The sequence below is a fragment of the Eurytemora carolleeae genome, unplaced genomic scaffold (assembly GCF_000591075.1).
Source record: "Eurytemora carolleeae unplaced genomic scaffold, Eaff_2.0 scaffold240, whole genome shotgun sequence".
Lineage (NCBI taxonomy): Eukaryota > Metazoa > Arthropoda > Copepoda > Calanoida > Temoridae > Eurytemora > Eurytemora carolleeae.
Window position 1 is genome coordinate 210272 of NW_019396183.1, and position 15053 is coordinate 225324.

At 31.7% G+C, this 15053-nt stretch overlaps 2 protein-coding genes across 3 annotated transcripts; one reads left to right on the forward strand and one right to left on the reverse strand.

Annotated features, from left to right (window-relative positions):
• The first annotated feature begins 462 nt into the window (after positions 1 to 462).
• Positions 463 to 3286, forward strand: LOC111697492 (zwei Ig domain protein zig-4). The gene is made up of 8 exons (XM_023467515.1): positions 463 to 550; positions 876 to 919; positions 996 to 1024; positions 1194 to 1290; positions 1510 to 1635; positions 1943 to 2077; positions 2308 to 2435; positions 2907 to 3286. The coding sequence occupies exons 1-8, from the start codon at positions 496 to 498 to the stop codon at positions 3004 to 3006; spliced, it is 714 nt and encodes a 237-aa protein (XP_023323283.1). The 5' UTR covers positions 463 to 495; the 3' UTR covers positions 3007 to 3286.
• Positions 3283 to 13163, reverse strand: LOC111697491 (peflin). Of its 2 annotated transcripts, XM_023467514.1 has the most exons (10): positions 13103 to 13163; positions 10514 to 10688; positions 10362 to 10480; positions 10129 to 10185; positions 9652 to 9721; positions 9288 to 9367; positions 8195 to 8257; positions 4945 to 5061; positions 4481 to 4534; positions 3283 to 3629 (listed from the first exon to the last, which is right to left on the reverse strand). In XM_023467514.1, the coding sequence occupies exons 2-10, from the start codon at positions 10680 to 10682 to the stop codon at positions 3576 to 3578; spliced, it is 783 nt and encodes a 260-aa protein (XP_023323282.1). In that variant the 5' UTR covers positions 10683 to 10688; positions 13103 to 13163; the 3' UTR covers positions 3283 to 3575. The 2 variants fall into 2 exon arrangements, with proteins under 2 accessions (XP_023323282.1, XP_023323281.1); XM_023467513.1 differs by having other exon boundaries at positions 10362 to 10688; positions 13103 to 13160.
• Positions 13164 to 15053: the final 1890 nt, after the last annotated feature.

Consider the following 15053-nt stretch of genomic DNA (forward strand, 5'->3'; position numbering starts at 1 on the left):
AGTTCGTTATTAAGAAACAAAGGTTCGTTAAAGTTTTGGAAAAGTCAGTAACGAAACGAAAAACATTTTTAAAAAAATTATTACACTTTTTTGTTCAAAATAGTATGACATGACATGACAGCTCTGCAAACTGGTTTCATTGCAACATAACTAGTAAAAAGTGATATTGCAGTCCCTGCCATCCTATCCTGTCCTGTCCAGGAATTCGAAGTTATATTTTTAATACTTTTTTTTTTTTAAAATAAATATAATTCCTTAACTGTTTTTATGTGTTACAGACAGCAAGCATGTTTTGATGCTAATATTTAAACAAAGGAATGGAATGGTTTCGGAAGTCAAAGTCAAAATCGATTGTTCTATTACAAAATAAATCTTAAAAATTGGATGCATGGTTTTCATTATTTTTGTTTGATTGAACTTAACTATTATCATTATTGCAATCTGCCTGATGTGAAATAAAAGGAAGCTGACTACTCCTGGTGGTAAGAGTCTGGCATGGATAAACATATCATTCTTACAATCCTCTCATCTTGTATTCTAACAGTTCTAGGTAAGAATAGGGTACTATTATGATTAGTGGTGGGGGTGTTCATATTTTATTTAAAATTGTTCGTTCCTCATTCTTTTCGTTCCAGGAGGGCCTTCAGCTGGATGGTTCCTTCTTTTCCAAATCGTTTTATCCCAGTTCTGTTATGTTCCGTACTTTTTGTTCTTGGTCAGGGAGGGTGGAAAAGATTTTATATGCTTCATTTCCCCCAAAAACTTACCAAGAAATGAACTAACAATTTTTTTTTTGGGGGGGGGGGAAGTCAAGCAAATATATACCCTTGGTAAGAAATTGTGTCTTAAAAAGTTGCCTAATAATTGTCATTTAGGCCTCGGTCCTCCGTTCCCAGGGGATGACTTTATCCGAATTAAGGTATAAACAATGATACAAAATTTGAATTAGATAAATTTTTTTTACATTCTCAACAATTGAATTAATTTTTCATTAGGAGCTTCCTCCAGCAGCAGTTATAGCAAGGAACATAAAAATAAAAAATTAAATTTGGTTGCATAAAACAATGTAAAAGAAACCCAAAATTATGATTTCAAATAAACATTTTAAGTAAATAAATTTTTAGTATTCAATTCCCAAACTTGATACTAAATCAAATCTATGCAACAGATTATTTTTAATGATCCGAATCCAGAAACTCTGGAGGATTAACCCTCTCATGTTCTATGGCTGGAAGTCCTACCCCTTCTGTAGCTTGGTTTAAGGATGGTGTTCATCTTGCAGGAACCCAGGTAACTAGCAAATATTGAAATCCCATTTTATGGAAAAAACTGCGAAACAAAGAAACAGAGCTGAAATGTCAAAACCTGAATTTTGTCCAGATAAAGAAATGGTGGAAAAGAATGACTTTTACTATAAAGGACAGGGCAAGCTTTGCCTAATAATGACTCTAATGGGTTCTCATGTTCATACATTTTGCTTGGCAAGGTCTTGAGTTCCTTTAATTTTAGGACAATCCTGGTGGTCTCGGAGAAACCTGGGCCAGACTAAATCTTCCCTGTATTACCGAAGAAGATGCAGGAATCTATGAGTGCCGTGGAGAGGCTAATGGTCATCAGACAACTACTTCAACCAAGGTAGAATAGATTGCTTTAATTCAACACCTATATCTAAACCAAAAGTAGAGAATTTCGGTTGATATATCGCTGGGATACAAAGCTTGAACTTGTAAACCAAAACAGCAACTTTGAAATCAAAATATATATATTTATATTTGATTTTCAATCTGTTTCAATACTTTACAAATCATTACTTCTTTTTGACCAGCTTAAGAAACTATTGGTTAGATTTCTGAANTGTTTGTTTTTTGTTATTTTTCATAAATAAATGATTCCTTACTTACTTATCTATCACTTGTGAACTAAACTAGGTAACCAATTACAGGTTGATGTAATTGGACACACCCATTCTGGATGCATTCCCCGGAACAGAGGTGGAAGTGCACCTAAAATTACTGGCTGGTACAGCACAGTCATGATTACATCTGGGCTTTCAGTCAAGCTTTCATGTTCAGTAAATGTAAGTAGATTGTGCAAAGGATCCATTTAATGCAAATCAAGATCACAATCCTGGATCCGGATCAAGCTCATGAATATTTCTGAAAAACTTGCTAGTTTCTTATACCAAAATTAACAAAATTTTCTTTTGCTTCTTCATTGACTTTTATGAGAAAACCGTTCAATGACAAGAATGATTTCAAATTATTTGTGATAACAAAAAGTTTTTAAAGAAACTTTCCCGCTTTTCAGGATGATGCTGGTAAGGTGAATGTGGTGTGGAAGGATGCTATGGGTAAAGAAGTTAAAGAATCTGATACTGTAGCACTTCATGGTCATGACCTTTACATTAATGGTGTTGACTGGTCACACATGGGAAGGTATGAAACCAAGCAATCATTTAAAAAAACTTACAACTTAAAAGGACTGTAAGCATTATTTCAAAGACCGTTCATTTAAAGACAAAAATTACCTTAAAACCTTTGATTAGTCCTATCCCTATAAATCTACTGAAACACTTTTAACTGTTAAACACTTTGTTTTCGCGCTGTTATATATCTAAGAAGTATCTAAAGTTACTTCAAAATTCAAAATTTACTTTGGAATGTTTGAAAATGCTATAACAAAAAAAATTGGGAACTACTTTCAATTTACGCAAGTGACTGATCAGCTGTTGGAGTTTAGCGTACAGTTGCGTTACATAGTTATCAAGCAGGTTTTAATATGTTAAAATAGAAATATCTCCCTACTCGATGGACAGTACGAGGTTTCAAGGGTCACTTTATATTAAGTTTTCAGTCCCATTAATACTTGCATTAAATATTCTAATCCAATATTTTTAACAATTCTAGGTTCACATGCACAGCACAGAATGGATTTGGAGTTGACATGATCTCCACATTCCTTTATCCATTGGCACCTGCTTTTTCAGACCTATCCAATATGGTCTGAATTTAAAAAATGCCCATTGAAAACAGTATCTTTGACATAGCTATATAGGAACCTAAGATTTTCAAAGAGTTTGCGCACAGATTTAAATTAGTCCGGACTCAAATCCAGGGGTTATTGGCTACATTGGTTATATTGTATAGATCATTTAATATAAAATATTAGTAATTATAAGTGATGATATTCTTAACCCCTGATGATGCAGACATTATTTATTATATGTGAGTAATTTTATAAATCTATTTTATACTAGTACTTAAGAAAAATATATATAGAGGCTGAATTTAAAAATTTATTAGTCAGCAAATTTTAAAAAGATTATTTTTTTTAGATGGAACACATAAATTAATTACATACGCATTTCAAAAGTGTAAAGATGATGCAATTGATAATATACACCATGAAGTCCAGTTGAAAACAAGAATTCATGGCACAAAGAAAAATTTCATTGACAAATGGGAACATTGAGTTCAACCCATAGATAATATTAATATAAGCATTAAGCATAGATATAAAGCTTATGATTTTTTTTTGAGATTCATGAATAATACAAAAATCATGAAGCCTGCAAACTACTTGTGAGCTCCCATAGCCAGTCCAACAAAGTCCTCATAGACCAAAGTGGCCTAAAAATATTTTTTCATTTTATTACAAAAAAAAATTATTATAATATTTTGAACAGGGGAAATATTTGGATGCAAAGACTTGCAGGTGACTGGAATATGAAATATGGATACTGGATACGGGATACATGGGAATACTGAAAACTGAATACCATGGGAAATACTGGATACGGAATACATGGGAATTCTGAAAACTGAATACCATGGGAAATACTTGATACGGGATACATAGAAATACTGAATACAAAATACCATGGGAAATACTGGATACGGGATACATGGAAATACTGAATACCATGGGAAATACTTGCAGTGATAATATTTGAGTATAATTCGGTAAGATTCATATAAGGACAAATGTTTTTGCCAGTACTTAGGATCCATTTAATCTTGATGTGAATCCAGAACTTGGATCCGCACTAGAAAACAAGATATGAAACATTCGGAGATAAGGAAATTTTTGATAACTCTGTTTTTTTTTCTTTCGACAGTTCAGAATTGGCTTTTGAGAGCAAAATATTTTTGTTTGTAATTTTTGGTTGCTATTTTGCCCCTTGGATCCACTTTTTTGCGGATTCGACTTTAGGTTGCCAAAATAATGCGGATCCAACAGATCCGGAACCAGATCCTGAGCACTGCTCTTACCAATTTCATTTGACAAGCTCTTTAAAATGAAGTCAATATTGTGCTTTTGCTGCGGAAGGGTTAAAGACATTTTACCAAAAAAATATAATTATTGGCTAGTTGAATAAATAACTAACAACTTTAGAAATGTCCAATTTTGATGATGCCCCCCCCCTCCCCCACCTCTTTTTAAATTGTATTACAAATCCCTAAATTATTTCAAACTTTACCTGTCCTTGCATCTGCGTGTCTCGTGCCCTGAAGGAATCAGTTAACCTCTTGATCTAATGGAACAACTTTAATTATATTTTTATAATATAGAAAGCATAATACATAACAACTTTATAACAGAAGAAATTATTTAAATGATCATGCTTGAAACAGATAGTAATAGTTTTGAAGTAAAAAATACTTTTGAAAATGAAAATAATTCTAATTAGTCAATGGTACGAGTTATGTATGCTGCCAGAGTTGGGATATTAAGATCAATACTTGATCTCCTCTTTATGTTTATCTAAGGATTAAATTATTAATCTTTATTCAATATCCAGCATGAAATGAAGAGATTAAACATTGATCATCAAATGTGTCTACCATGGATATCGAGATCAAGTGATCGGGATAAAGAGCATCCAACACAAAAGCTCCCAGATTGTGGAAACCTGCGACCTGCTCACTTTCTAAAATATTTTACCTGAACAGTGGCCACAATAAAGTTATCCAGAGTGAGTCGGCGCTCCTTAGGATTATACTTGATGAGAATATTGTTGATGAAAGTGGGACTGAACCTGTATCCCATCTGCTCCAGTGCCTAGATCATATTATTATTAAAGGGACTGTTAACCTTATTTTAAAGAGAGTGACCGGCAATGTATGGTGTTTGAACTAAATATGCAGTATTGTAGAAAATCTTTATAGGTTCATTTGAGACATATATAACGTTTCCCCAATGATGATTACTGAGTTTGAGTGCAAAGACGACGTTCAAAATCATGTGTTCAGAACCGCTTTTTTAAATTATTAAATAACGACAACAAAAAATAAAGTAAAAATTATACAGTAAACTTATTAGATGTTTGGGGACATATTCTCAAAAGAAAATTGTCAATACATCAATGGAATCAATTATTTTATTGAATTTCTAATTTTCTTTGAATTTGTTCGCAGATTTCTATAAATTCTTTGAAGTCGTCTTTTAAACAAAAATTCCAGAAAATCTGCAGAAAATCTTTATGAATATAGACAGATTATAGAAACTAATAATTAAATAAGATTACTAATTTTTGATGATAAATGTTAATTTTTTTTTTCAACCTGTTCCTAAACAACTAATTAATTAACTGAAGTATTTAGTTTACATTTTTTGTCATCGTTATTCTATAATTACAAAATAACTATACTGAAAATGTACCCACCCAAATTCATGATTTTGAACGTCGACTTTGCGCTAAAACTCAGTAAATAAACGTCGTTGAAATGTTTTATATGTCTCAAATGAATCCTAAAAAATTTGTCCACAATACTACATATTCAATTCAACCGCCATACATTGCCGGTCACTCCCTTTAATTGACATAAGTTTAAAGAGTTCCATGCCCGATTCACACCAGCACCCTTTTTACCGTTTGCAGGTAAAACAATTAATTATTGTTTGACTAAAAATGATAAAATTCAAATACAATTTTTCTTTTGACCGAAGAGGAAAGGAAGGTATTTGATATAAGTCATTTTTTTTAAAGATAAAAACAAGGCACTAAAAAAGATGAGAATATCATTTAGGAAAGTGAGACTAAATCAGTATCCTTGGTCCTTGATGTTATGATTCAAATCAAATCAAATCAAATCAAATCAAATAAAATCAAATCAAATCAAATCAAATCAAATCAAATCAAATCAAATCAAATCAAATCAAATCAAATCAAATCAAATCAAATCAAATCAAATCAAATCAAATCAAATCAAATCAAATCAAATCAAATCAAATCAAATCAAATCAAATCAAATCAAATCAAATCAAATCAAATCAAATCAAATCAAATCAAATATAGTTGATATTTCATAATATTTTTTTATGAAATATGAGCATTAAAACTAGCTTTTTGAATTAATACGAATACACCGCTTTTGTTTGAGAGTGAGAGCTAACATGTTAATATTTTTTAGACTAGTACAGCTAATCACAGGCAGACAATAAAGGAAATATGGATGAATTAGCGCGTAGTATAATTTTTTTAGAGCAACAGAAGGGTAACGTTACATCGTCTACACGCAACATCCACCCTACTAAACTTCTGACCTACTAACTTTCCGACCTACTGCAATATCAGACCTACACCAGCTATATATTTTTGTATTATTTGAGGGTTAGGTTAGTACAATTTCTGGGCCGAGCGCTGCGGCAAGGACAGGCAAGGGGGCTGAGCGCCGCGGCCACAAGTCCATGAAACAGCTGTAAAACCACGCGCTAGTAGGTCGGATGTGTAGTATCGCGGATTTGACGTAGGACAGAAGTGGTGGATTTGCGTAGGTCGAAAACTACACCATCAACAGAAGACAAAACATTCTAAACTTTGTTAAGAGTAAATAATGATTTAGAGATTTTATTTAAAGTAGATATTTAAAAGTTAAGTTTTCATCTATAAAATTAACAAGGAATTTGTACGCAGGACAAGGACTAGAATTTTTTTTTTTCTCTGAACTGGATGAATCAGATCAGCATTGTTGATTGAGATTAAATTATTGTTATCAATATAAAGTTTTTATTATAATCAACAGTTTTACCTCTAAAATGAAAAATCATGACTTAAGTTTTTAGAATTTAAAGAATTTGAGACTTGGCTCAAATTCATTAATTTCGGACTCTGCATTTATAGAAAGTTTATGGGAACGTAACCAAACTCAATTTTTTTGTTGTTGCAAATCTTGGTTAACAAAAGGGACCGTTTCATTCAAATGTTTACCTTTACAAAGACCTGTAGTATCATCAGCAAAATGAACATTGAGTAGGTTATTAGACTTATACATATCATTAATGCATATCATTAATGCATATCATTAATGCATATCATTAATGAATAAAGGACCCAATATGTTGAAAGTCTATTATCGTTATTAAATGATAATAAAACATTAATTATTATTATTAATAGATCAGCATTGTTGATTGAGATTAAATTATTGTTTAAAAAAATAAAGTTTATATTATAATCAACAGTTTTACTTCTAGAATGAAAAATCATGACTTGGCTCAAATTCATTAATTTTGGACTCGGCATTTATAGAAATTTTATGGGAACGTAACCAAACTCCAATTTTTTTGCAAATCTTAGTTAAAAATTTCATTCACATGTTTACCTTTACAAAGACCTGTCGTATCATCAGCAAAATGAACATTGAGTAGGTTATTAGGATTATGCATATCATTAATGAAGATCAGAATCAATAAAGGACCCAATATGTTGATAGTCTATTATCGTTATTAAATGATAATAAAACATTAACTATTATTAATAAATAATTATTGAAAAAATTGAAGTATTGAGTTTGCACAAAGGTTATCAAACTATTATAGAAACTATTGCCGTAATTATAAACGACACTCTATTCAAATACCCTTGAAACATTTATCTGATCAATAATATGAAAAATAACCTTTTTCTAGCTTGAAGTTTTTAATTCTGATAATTTCTACGTTGTTTTCCTGCAGTAGAACTCGCAGGTCACTTTTGTAAAGAAATACAATTTAAAAATCCGAATTGTAAACATGAATATCTAATTCAAACTTAATCAGACAAAGTTTTAAAGTTACCGTAGGAATACCAGTACATAAATAAAGGACCCTTTTATATTATGCTGCTCAGGATGCTAGATCATACAGTGATAACCAGAATACTGTAGAATAAGAAGACGACATTAGAGACATTAAAGCTAAATATAGTATATACCTGAGTAAACTCTCCGGCGTCGATTACTCCAGATTTGTCAGCGTCCAAGGCTTCAAATGTTGCCTAAAAAATGCTTTTCGTTGAATTAAAATTAAATGAACTAACCTTCCACTGATTAATGAACGAGTATTGAACTAACCTTCCACTGATTAATAAATGAGTACATTGAACTAACCTTCCACTGATTAATGAATGAGTATTGAACTAACCTTCCACTGATTAATAAATGAGTACATTAAACTAACTTTCCACTGATTAATAAATGAGTATTGAACTAAACTTCCACTGATTAATAAAGGAGTATTGAACTAACCTTCCACTGATTAATAAATGAGTATTAAACTAACCTTCCACTGATTAATAAATGAGTATTGAACTAACCTTCCACTGATTAATGAATGAGTCTTGAACTAACCTTCCACTGATTAATGAATGAGTAAAGGGAACCAAACTCTTGAACGCTAATTTGCCCAGTTTTATCATTATCAAACATATCTTAACAATAATTATGTTAATCATAATATTTAAGCAAGATATACGTCATTACGATCTGGGGCTCCTTTTATTTGATTAGATCTCAAATGAACCAAAGGGACATACGTGTACTCTGTATAACTATCCAAAAAATTCAAAATTGGAGAATTCACCAAATCAAAACGAGAAAATCTTCAAAATTTAACAGAGTTAGTATTAAGAAAAATGTCTTAGAGATATAGCAATGATACAACCTAAGATTTTTGCTACAAACAGAAGCAACATTAAATAAAAAATATTCAAACCTATCATCATACGGCAGGCTTCCATGCTGAACTTACTCCAGTTTCCATTTACCAATGCTCTTTGCAGCTCCTTTAGAAAATACTCATTAAAAAGACCGAAGAACTACTTTGTGAAGAAAGTTCAAGAAATAGAAGAATTCTTTAAAGTAAGCCCCCCCCCTGAGTATTGAACTAACCTTCCACTGATTAATAAATGAGTACATTGAACTAACCTTCCACTGATTAATGAATGAGTATTGTACTAACCTTCCACTGATTAATAAATGAGTATTGAACTAACCTTCCACTGATTAATGAACGAGCCTTGAACTAACCTTCCACTGATTAATGAATGAGTAAAGGGAACCAAACTCTTGAACGCTAATTTGCCCAGTTTTATCATTATCAAACATATCTTAACAATAATTATGTTAATCATAATATTTAAGCAAGATATACGTCATTACGATCTGGGGCTCCTTTTATTTGATTAGATCTCAAATGAACCAAAGGGACATACGTGTACTCTGTATAACTATCCAAAAAATTCAAAATTGGAGAATTCACCAAATCAAAACGAGAAAATCTTCAAAATTTAACAGAGTTAGTATTAAGAAAAATGTCTTAGAGATATAGCAATGATACAACCTAAGATTTTTGCTACAAACAGAAGCAACATTAAATAAAAAATATTCAAACCTATCATCATACGGCAGGCTTCCATGCTGAACTTACTCCAGTTTCCATTTACCAATGCTCTTTGCAGCTCCTTTAGAAAATACTCATTAAAAAGACCGAAGAACTACTTTGTGAAGAAAGTTCAAGAAATAGAAGAATTCTTTAAAGTAAGCCCCCCCCCCACACATACACTTTATTTATAGAGTGGGCCAATTCACAACGGTACCATTAAAAGCTTTTTTAAATAAGGGTGGAGGAGATAACCATGTTTACTATCTTAAAAACTGACTATTTTCAATTGTGGATTCTCTACGAAAGTGACTTGTGAAATTCTACTGCAGAAAACAATAAAAGAATTATCAAAATTAAACAAATTTTTAAAAAGAACGACGTTATCTTCCACATAATTGATTTCTGATATTTAATGCATGGTAAAGAAAGTATAAAAATGAGGCTGTACGTCTGACGAGCTTTTTATAAAGTGGTCTATATATAAACCTGCGCATCAATCTGTCCGCTCCGATCTGTATCCACAGCATTAAACCACTGCTGAACCTAAAATAAACTTTAAAAGATTTTTTAAAGTTTACATATCCAGTGCCGGAGAAAGGAAACTTAAGAGAGCCCTAAAACATTTTAAGTCATTTCCCTTGTTTCAAAATACAATTTTTCAACAACATTTTTTCAACCAATTCCGTCGTCAAAAAATTAAGAATAAGCTTAACTGTTACCTGGGGATCAACCTGTGGGGCTGATTGAAATTCCCCGCCTTGGTAACCTCCACCAGGGTAACCACCCCCAGGGGCACCAGAGGCTCCGGGGTAACCTCCACCAGGGGCTCCAGGGTAGCCTCCCCCAGGGGCACCAGGGGCTCCGGGGTAGCCTCCCCCAGGGGCACCAGGGGCTCCGGGGTAGCCTCCACCAGAGGCTCCAGGATAGCCACCCCCTGGGGCTCCAGGATAACCTCCTCCAGGGGCACCAGGATAACCTGCAGGGGGAGCGCCAGGGGCTCCTGGGTAAGCGGAAGGAGGGGCACCAGGATATCCGGACATATTTTTCTGAAATATTTTTTTATTTACATATTTTACCTCCCACTCTGTCAGTTTAATTGTAAAAACCAAATTAACTTTTAAGAAGAAAACATAAAAAAATATTAATTGACAGTTAAACGTCAAGTTTTTATTTTTCACTAAAATTTATAAGATATTACAAGGAAACCACGTTTGCTGCGGCCATGACAAGCCGGGTCGTAATTATTTTTTAAAGAAAGATTTAAAATCTAGGGAAAAAACGATCTTTAAGTGAAAAAGTTCTAAACTAATGATCAACAATTTGTCTTGTAAATTTAAATGAAATGGAATTAGATTCATTTTCAGAGATAAGTAAACAATTTTTTCTTGTAAATTAAAACGAAATAGAATTCAATCCGTTTTCAGAGATAAGTTAAACTTGATACTTTTTTTATTTCGATGTAATGTAGTTCCATTTTATATATTGATGAACGGTATTTATTTTATCTTTTTCGTAAGTTCAGTTTTTATATTGATGACCGGTATTTATCTTATCTTATTCGTAAATCTATTTTATATATTGATGAACAGTATTTATTTCATATTTTTCATAAATCCATTTTAAATAATGATGAACGGTATTTATTTTATCTTTTACGTAAATCCATTGAATATATTGATGAACGGTATTTATTTCATCTTTTTCGTAAATCCATTTTAGATATTTATGAACAGTATTTATCTTATCTTTTTCGTAAATCCATTTTATATATTGAAGAACGATATTTATTTTATCTTTTTTGTAAATCCCTTTTATATATTGATGAGTGGTATCTATTTTATCTTTTTCGTAAATCCATTTTATATATTGAAGAACAATATTTATTTTATCTTTTTCGTAAATCCATTTTAGATATTGAAGAACGATATTTATTTTATCTTTTTTGTAAATCCATTTTATATATTGATGAACGTTATTTATCTTTTTCGTAAATTCATTTTATATATTGATGAACGATATTTATTTTACGTAAATCCAGTTCGGGGCGTACGAGAGCATTTGTGTAGGGGGGCACTTTTTACGCCCTCGGGGGGCGACATTGTGCCCCCCCCCCTTTAAAACCCCATTTTTGAAAAAAATATTGATACCTTTTTTAACTCTGTTCAGGTAAACTAATTTTTAATTTTTTCAATAAGGGGAGGGAGGGCATGTAGCCCCCTCTCAGCTCTCTTAGAATTATATCTTCAAGATCAAATCAACCATTTATGTGTGGATCCTGAATAATTATTGATCTGCTGTTGCAAAGTAACTTAACAAATAGTTTCTGGCTCCTAAAATAACATTAATAAATATTTATCGTCTGAGATGAACACTTTTTTACATTTTACAAAGTATTAAAGATATTTAATCCACTGACAGACACTGACTCAACTGCATTGAACAGCAGGCCAGGCTGAGTACACCTACACCATAACCTCAGATTTACAGTTTCTGTAACTGTGGCGTCTAGTGCACAATACAGCTCAAATGGCACAAGTAATTACATAATTGAGAAAGTTGTCGTCTTCAATTTACTCATAATAAGGTTATGGTCAAATAATTTATTTCGTTTCTTAATCTTTTAGTTTGGGACTGCAATGCAATGTAGAATGTATATTGCCTAGCCTGAGGAAAGGAAAGGCAAGCAGATGTAATATTAAGGGGGGGGGGCGGCCCCCCCTCGTACGCCACTGATCCATTTTATATATTGATGAGTGGTATTTATTTTTATCTTTTTCGTAAACCCATTTTATATATTGATGAGCGGTATTAATTTTATCTTTTTCGTAAACCCATTTTATATATTGATGAGCGGTATTTATTTTATCTTTTTCCTAAATCCATTTTATATATTGATGAGTGGTATTTATTTTATCTTTTTCGTAAATCCATTTTATATATTTATGAGCGGTATTTATTTTATCTTTTTCCTAAATCCATTTTATATATTGATGAACGGTATTTATTTTATCTTTTTCGTAAATCCAATTTTTAAGAAAGCGCTAAATTCATTGTAAAATGTTTTAAAACATTTGATTATGAACATTTCACAGAAATTATTAAAGTAAGTTTTGAGACCAAAAACATCTTTAATATGGTAAATTCCTTTAATGAGAGTATATTTTACATTTTTTAACAGGTAAACAATCTCTTAAAAAGGAATATAGACGCAATTTTCAGGGACCCTTGTATAGTGGGACAACACTTTGTCTTTTCAATTGTGGTTTCTTGTTCAAGCTGGAAAAACGACGATATCTTCAATATTTATTATCATGAGAGATAAAGTGTAGAAGGTTCCAGTAGTAAATCTGACATGGCCCCCTGTATATGGAAACCTCCTTGAATCTACTACTTCAGTCCCTGCTTTAAAACACTGGTTCAAAGTACATCTACTTTTTTAATTTAAAATGCGACAAAATACTTAATACTGGACATCAAATAGGACCCAAGAATCTGATTAAGCCATGATATCTCCGTCCATATTTATTTTCTGAAAAAAATGTAATGTGAAATTATATGTTTTAGAGACAAATGATAGTTATCACTATAGAAAAGATTAAAAGGTTTATTTGTGTTTTCCTGAAAAAACCCTTTTAACCAGTCAAGATTTATTTTAGGTTAAATTCAATCTTAGAAAAATTAATTTAAGAAGGGTTTTCTTTCGATTTCAGGAAAACATTAATTACATGTAATGTCTATAGCAGTATAATTTTCCAATACATGCATTGGCAAAAAGTAATAATTTAAGCTAAAGGGACTGTAAGCCTAATTTCAAGTGATCCTTTATGGAAAGATGGCAATGCCCGATATAAAAAACATAACCTGATAAAAAATTTGAAAGGACGCATTCAAGATAAACATTTTTCAACAAGAAAAACAAGGATATCTAATTCATACTTTATCAGACAAGGCTGATCTTTGCATGGAGGGTCAGTTGATATTATGCTTAAAGTCCAAGTGCTTAGGAACCGGATCCATTGAATCAACAATGGCTTCCGCCTACTTCCGGATCCGGATTAACACAATAATATGCATATAAAATATAAGATTATATAAATTATCAACCAAGTTTACAAAAAACTAGATTTTTTCAAATATTCTGGTACAAACTGGATTAACAAAGTTACAGCATGTAAAATAGTATTTTAATGAAATAATATGATTAGATGAAAAACTGGAAAAATTTCAGTTTTTGGTTCATTTCTGAGAAGAAAATAATTACGCAAACCTTTATTAGTTCAGACTAATGACATTGCGTAAATTAAGTGTTAAAACATGGATCAATAACAACATCTCAAGAAGGAGTTGAATGAAAAATTAAAAACATCTTGAAGTATGATGTAAGTTATTGAATACAGTCAAGTTCATACTTAATACTGCAAGCTCAGACTATAGAATAGACCGGCACTATTTGGCTTGGCAAGCTTCACGAAATACCCATGTATTGGTATGATATTGTGAACATGTATTGGTATGATATTGTGAACATATATTGGTATGATATTGTGAACATGTATTGGTATGATATTGAGAACATGTATTGGTATGATATTGTGAACATATATTGGTATGATATTGTGAACATATATTGGTATGATATTGTGAACATGTATTGGTATGATATTGAGAACATATATTGGTATGATATTGAGAACATATATTGGTATGATATTGAGAACATGTATTGGTATGGTATTGAGAACATGTATTGGTATGATATTGTGAACATGTATTGGTATGTTATTGCTTACATGTAGTACACCGTTATTGGGGTGATCAAATATGATTTGATTAAACATTACAATGAATAATGGGGTACTACGCAGGGTTTGAGACTGCTAGTAAAGGAATATAACCGGCCCACGGGGCCAAGACTTCTTCATAACCGATCGTTACGATACCTAGTATAGTATACCGGGTTTCATAAATGGAGTAAGGTAATTTTGTCAATATCAAACCGGACTTAATATGGGTTTCAAAGTTGGTTTACAGAGTCCAAAACTAATGAACGAAAAGTCGCAGTTTAAATGAAAATTTTAAGCTTAAATGTAAAGTTTCAGCTTAAACGTAAAGTTTCAGCTTAGATGTAAAGTTTCAGCTTAAATATAAAGTTTCAGCTTAAATTTAAAGTTTCAGCTGAAATGTAAAGTTTCAGCTTAAATGTAAAGTTTCAGCTTAAATGTAAAGTTTCAGCTTAAATGTAAAGTTTCAGCTTAAATGTAAAGTTTCAGCTTAAATGTAAAGTTTCAGCATAAATGTAAAGTTTCAGCCTAAATGTAAAGTTTCTGCTTAAACGTAAAGTTTCAGCTTAAACGTAAAGTTTCAGCTTAAATGTAAAGTTTCAGCTTAAATGTAAAGTTACATCTTAAATG

What these genes read in the sequence shown, in the direction of transcription:
- LOC111697492 (XM_023467515.1), top strand. Translation starts at nt 496, where the DNA reads ATGGATAAACATATCATTCTTACAATCCTCTCATCTTGTATTCTAACA. An exon ending in CCAGCAGCAGTTATAGCAAG is followed by an intron (nt 1,025 to 1,193) that starts GAACATAAAAAT and finishes ATCCGAATCCAG; the next exon opens with AAACTCTGGAGGATTAACCC. An exon ending in TTCATCTTGCAGGAACCCAG is followed by an intron (nt 1,291 to 1,509) that starts GTAACTAGCAAA and finishes CTTTAATTTTAG; the next exon opens with GACAATCCTGGTGGTCTCGG.
- LOC111697491 (XM_023467513.1), bottom strand. Translation starts at nt 10,682, where the DNA reads ATGTCCGGATATCCTGGTGCCCCTCCTTCCGCTTACCCAGGAGCCCCT. An exon ending in CCCCACAGGTTGATCCCCAG is followed by an intron (nt 10,186 to 10,361) that starts GTAACAGTTAAG and finishes AGTTTATTTTAG; the next exon opens with GTTCAGCAGTGGTTTAATGC. An exon ending in GCGGACAGATTGATGCGCAG is followed by an intron (nt 9,722 to 10,128) that starts GTTTATATATAG and finishes TATTTTCTAAAG; the next exon opens with GAGCTGCAAAGAGCATTGGT.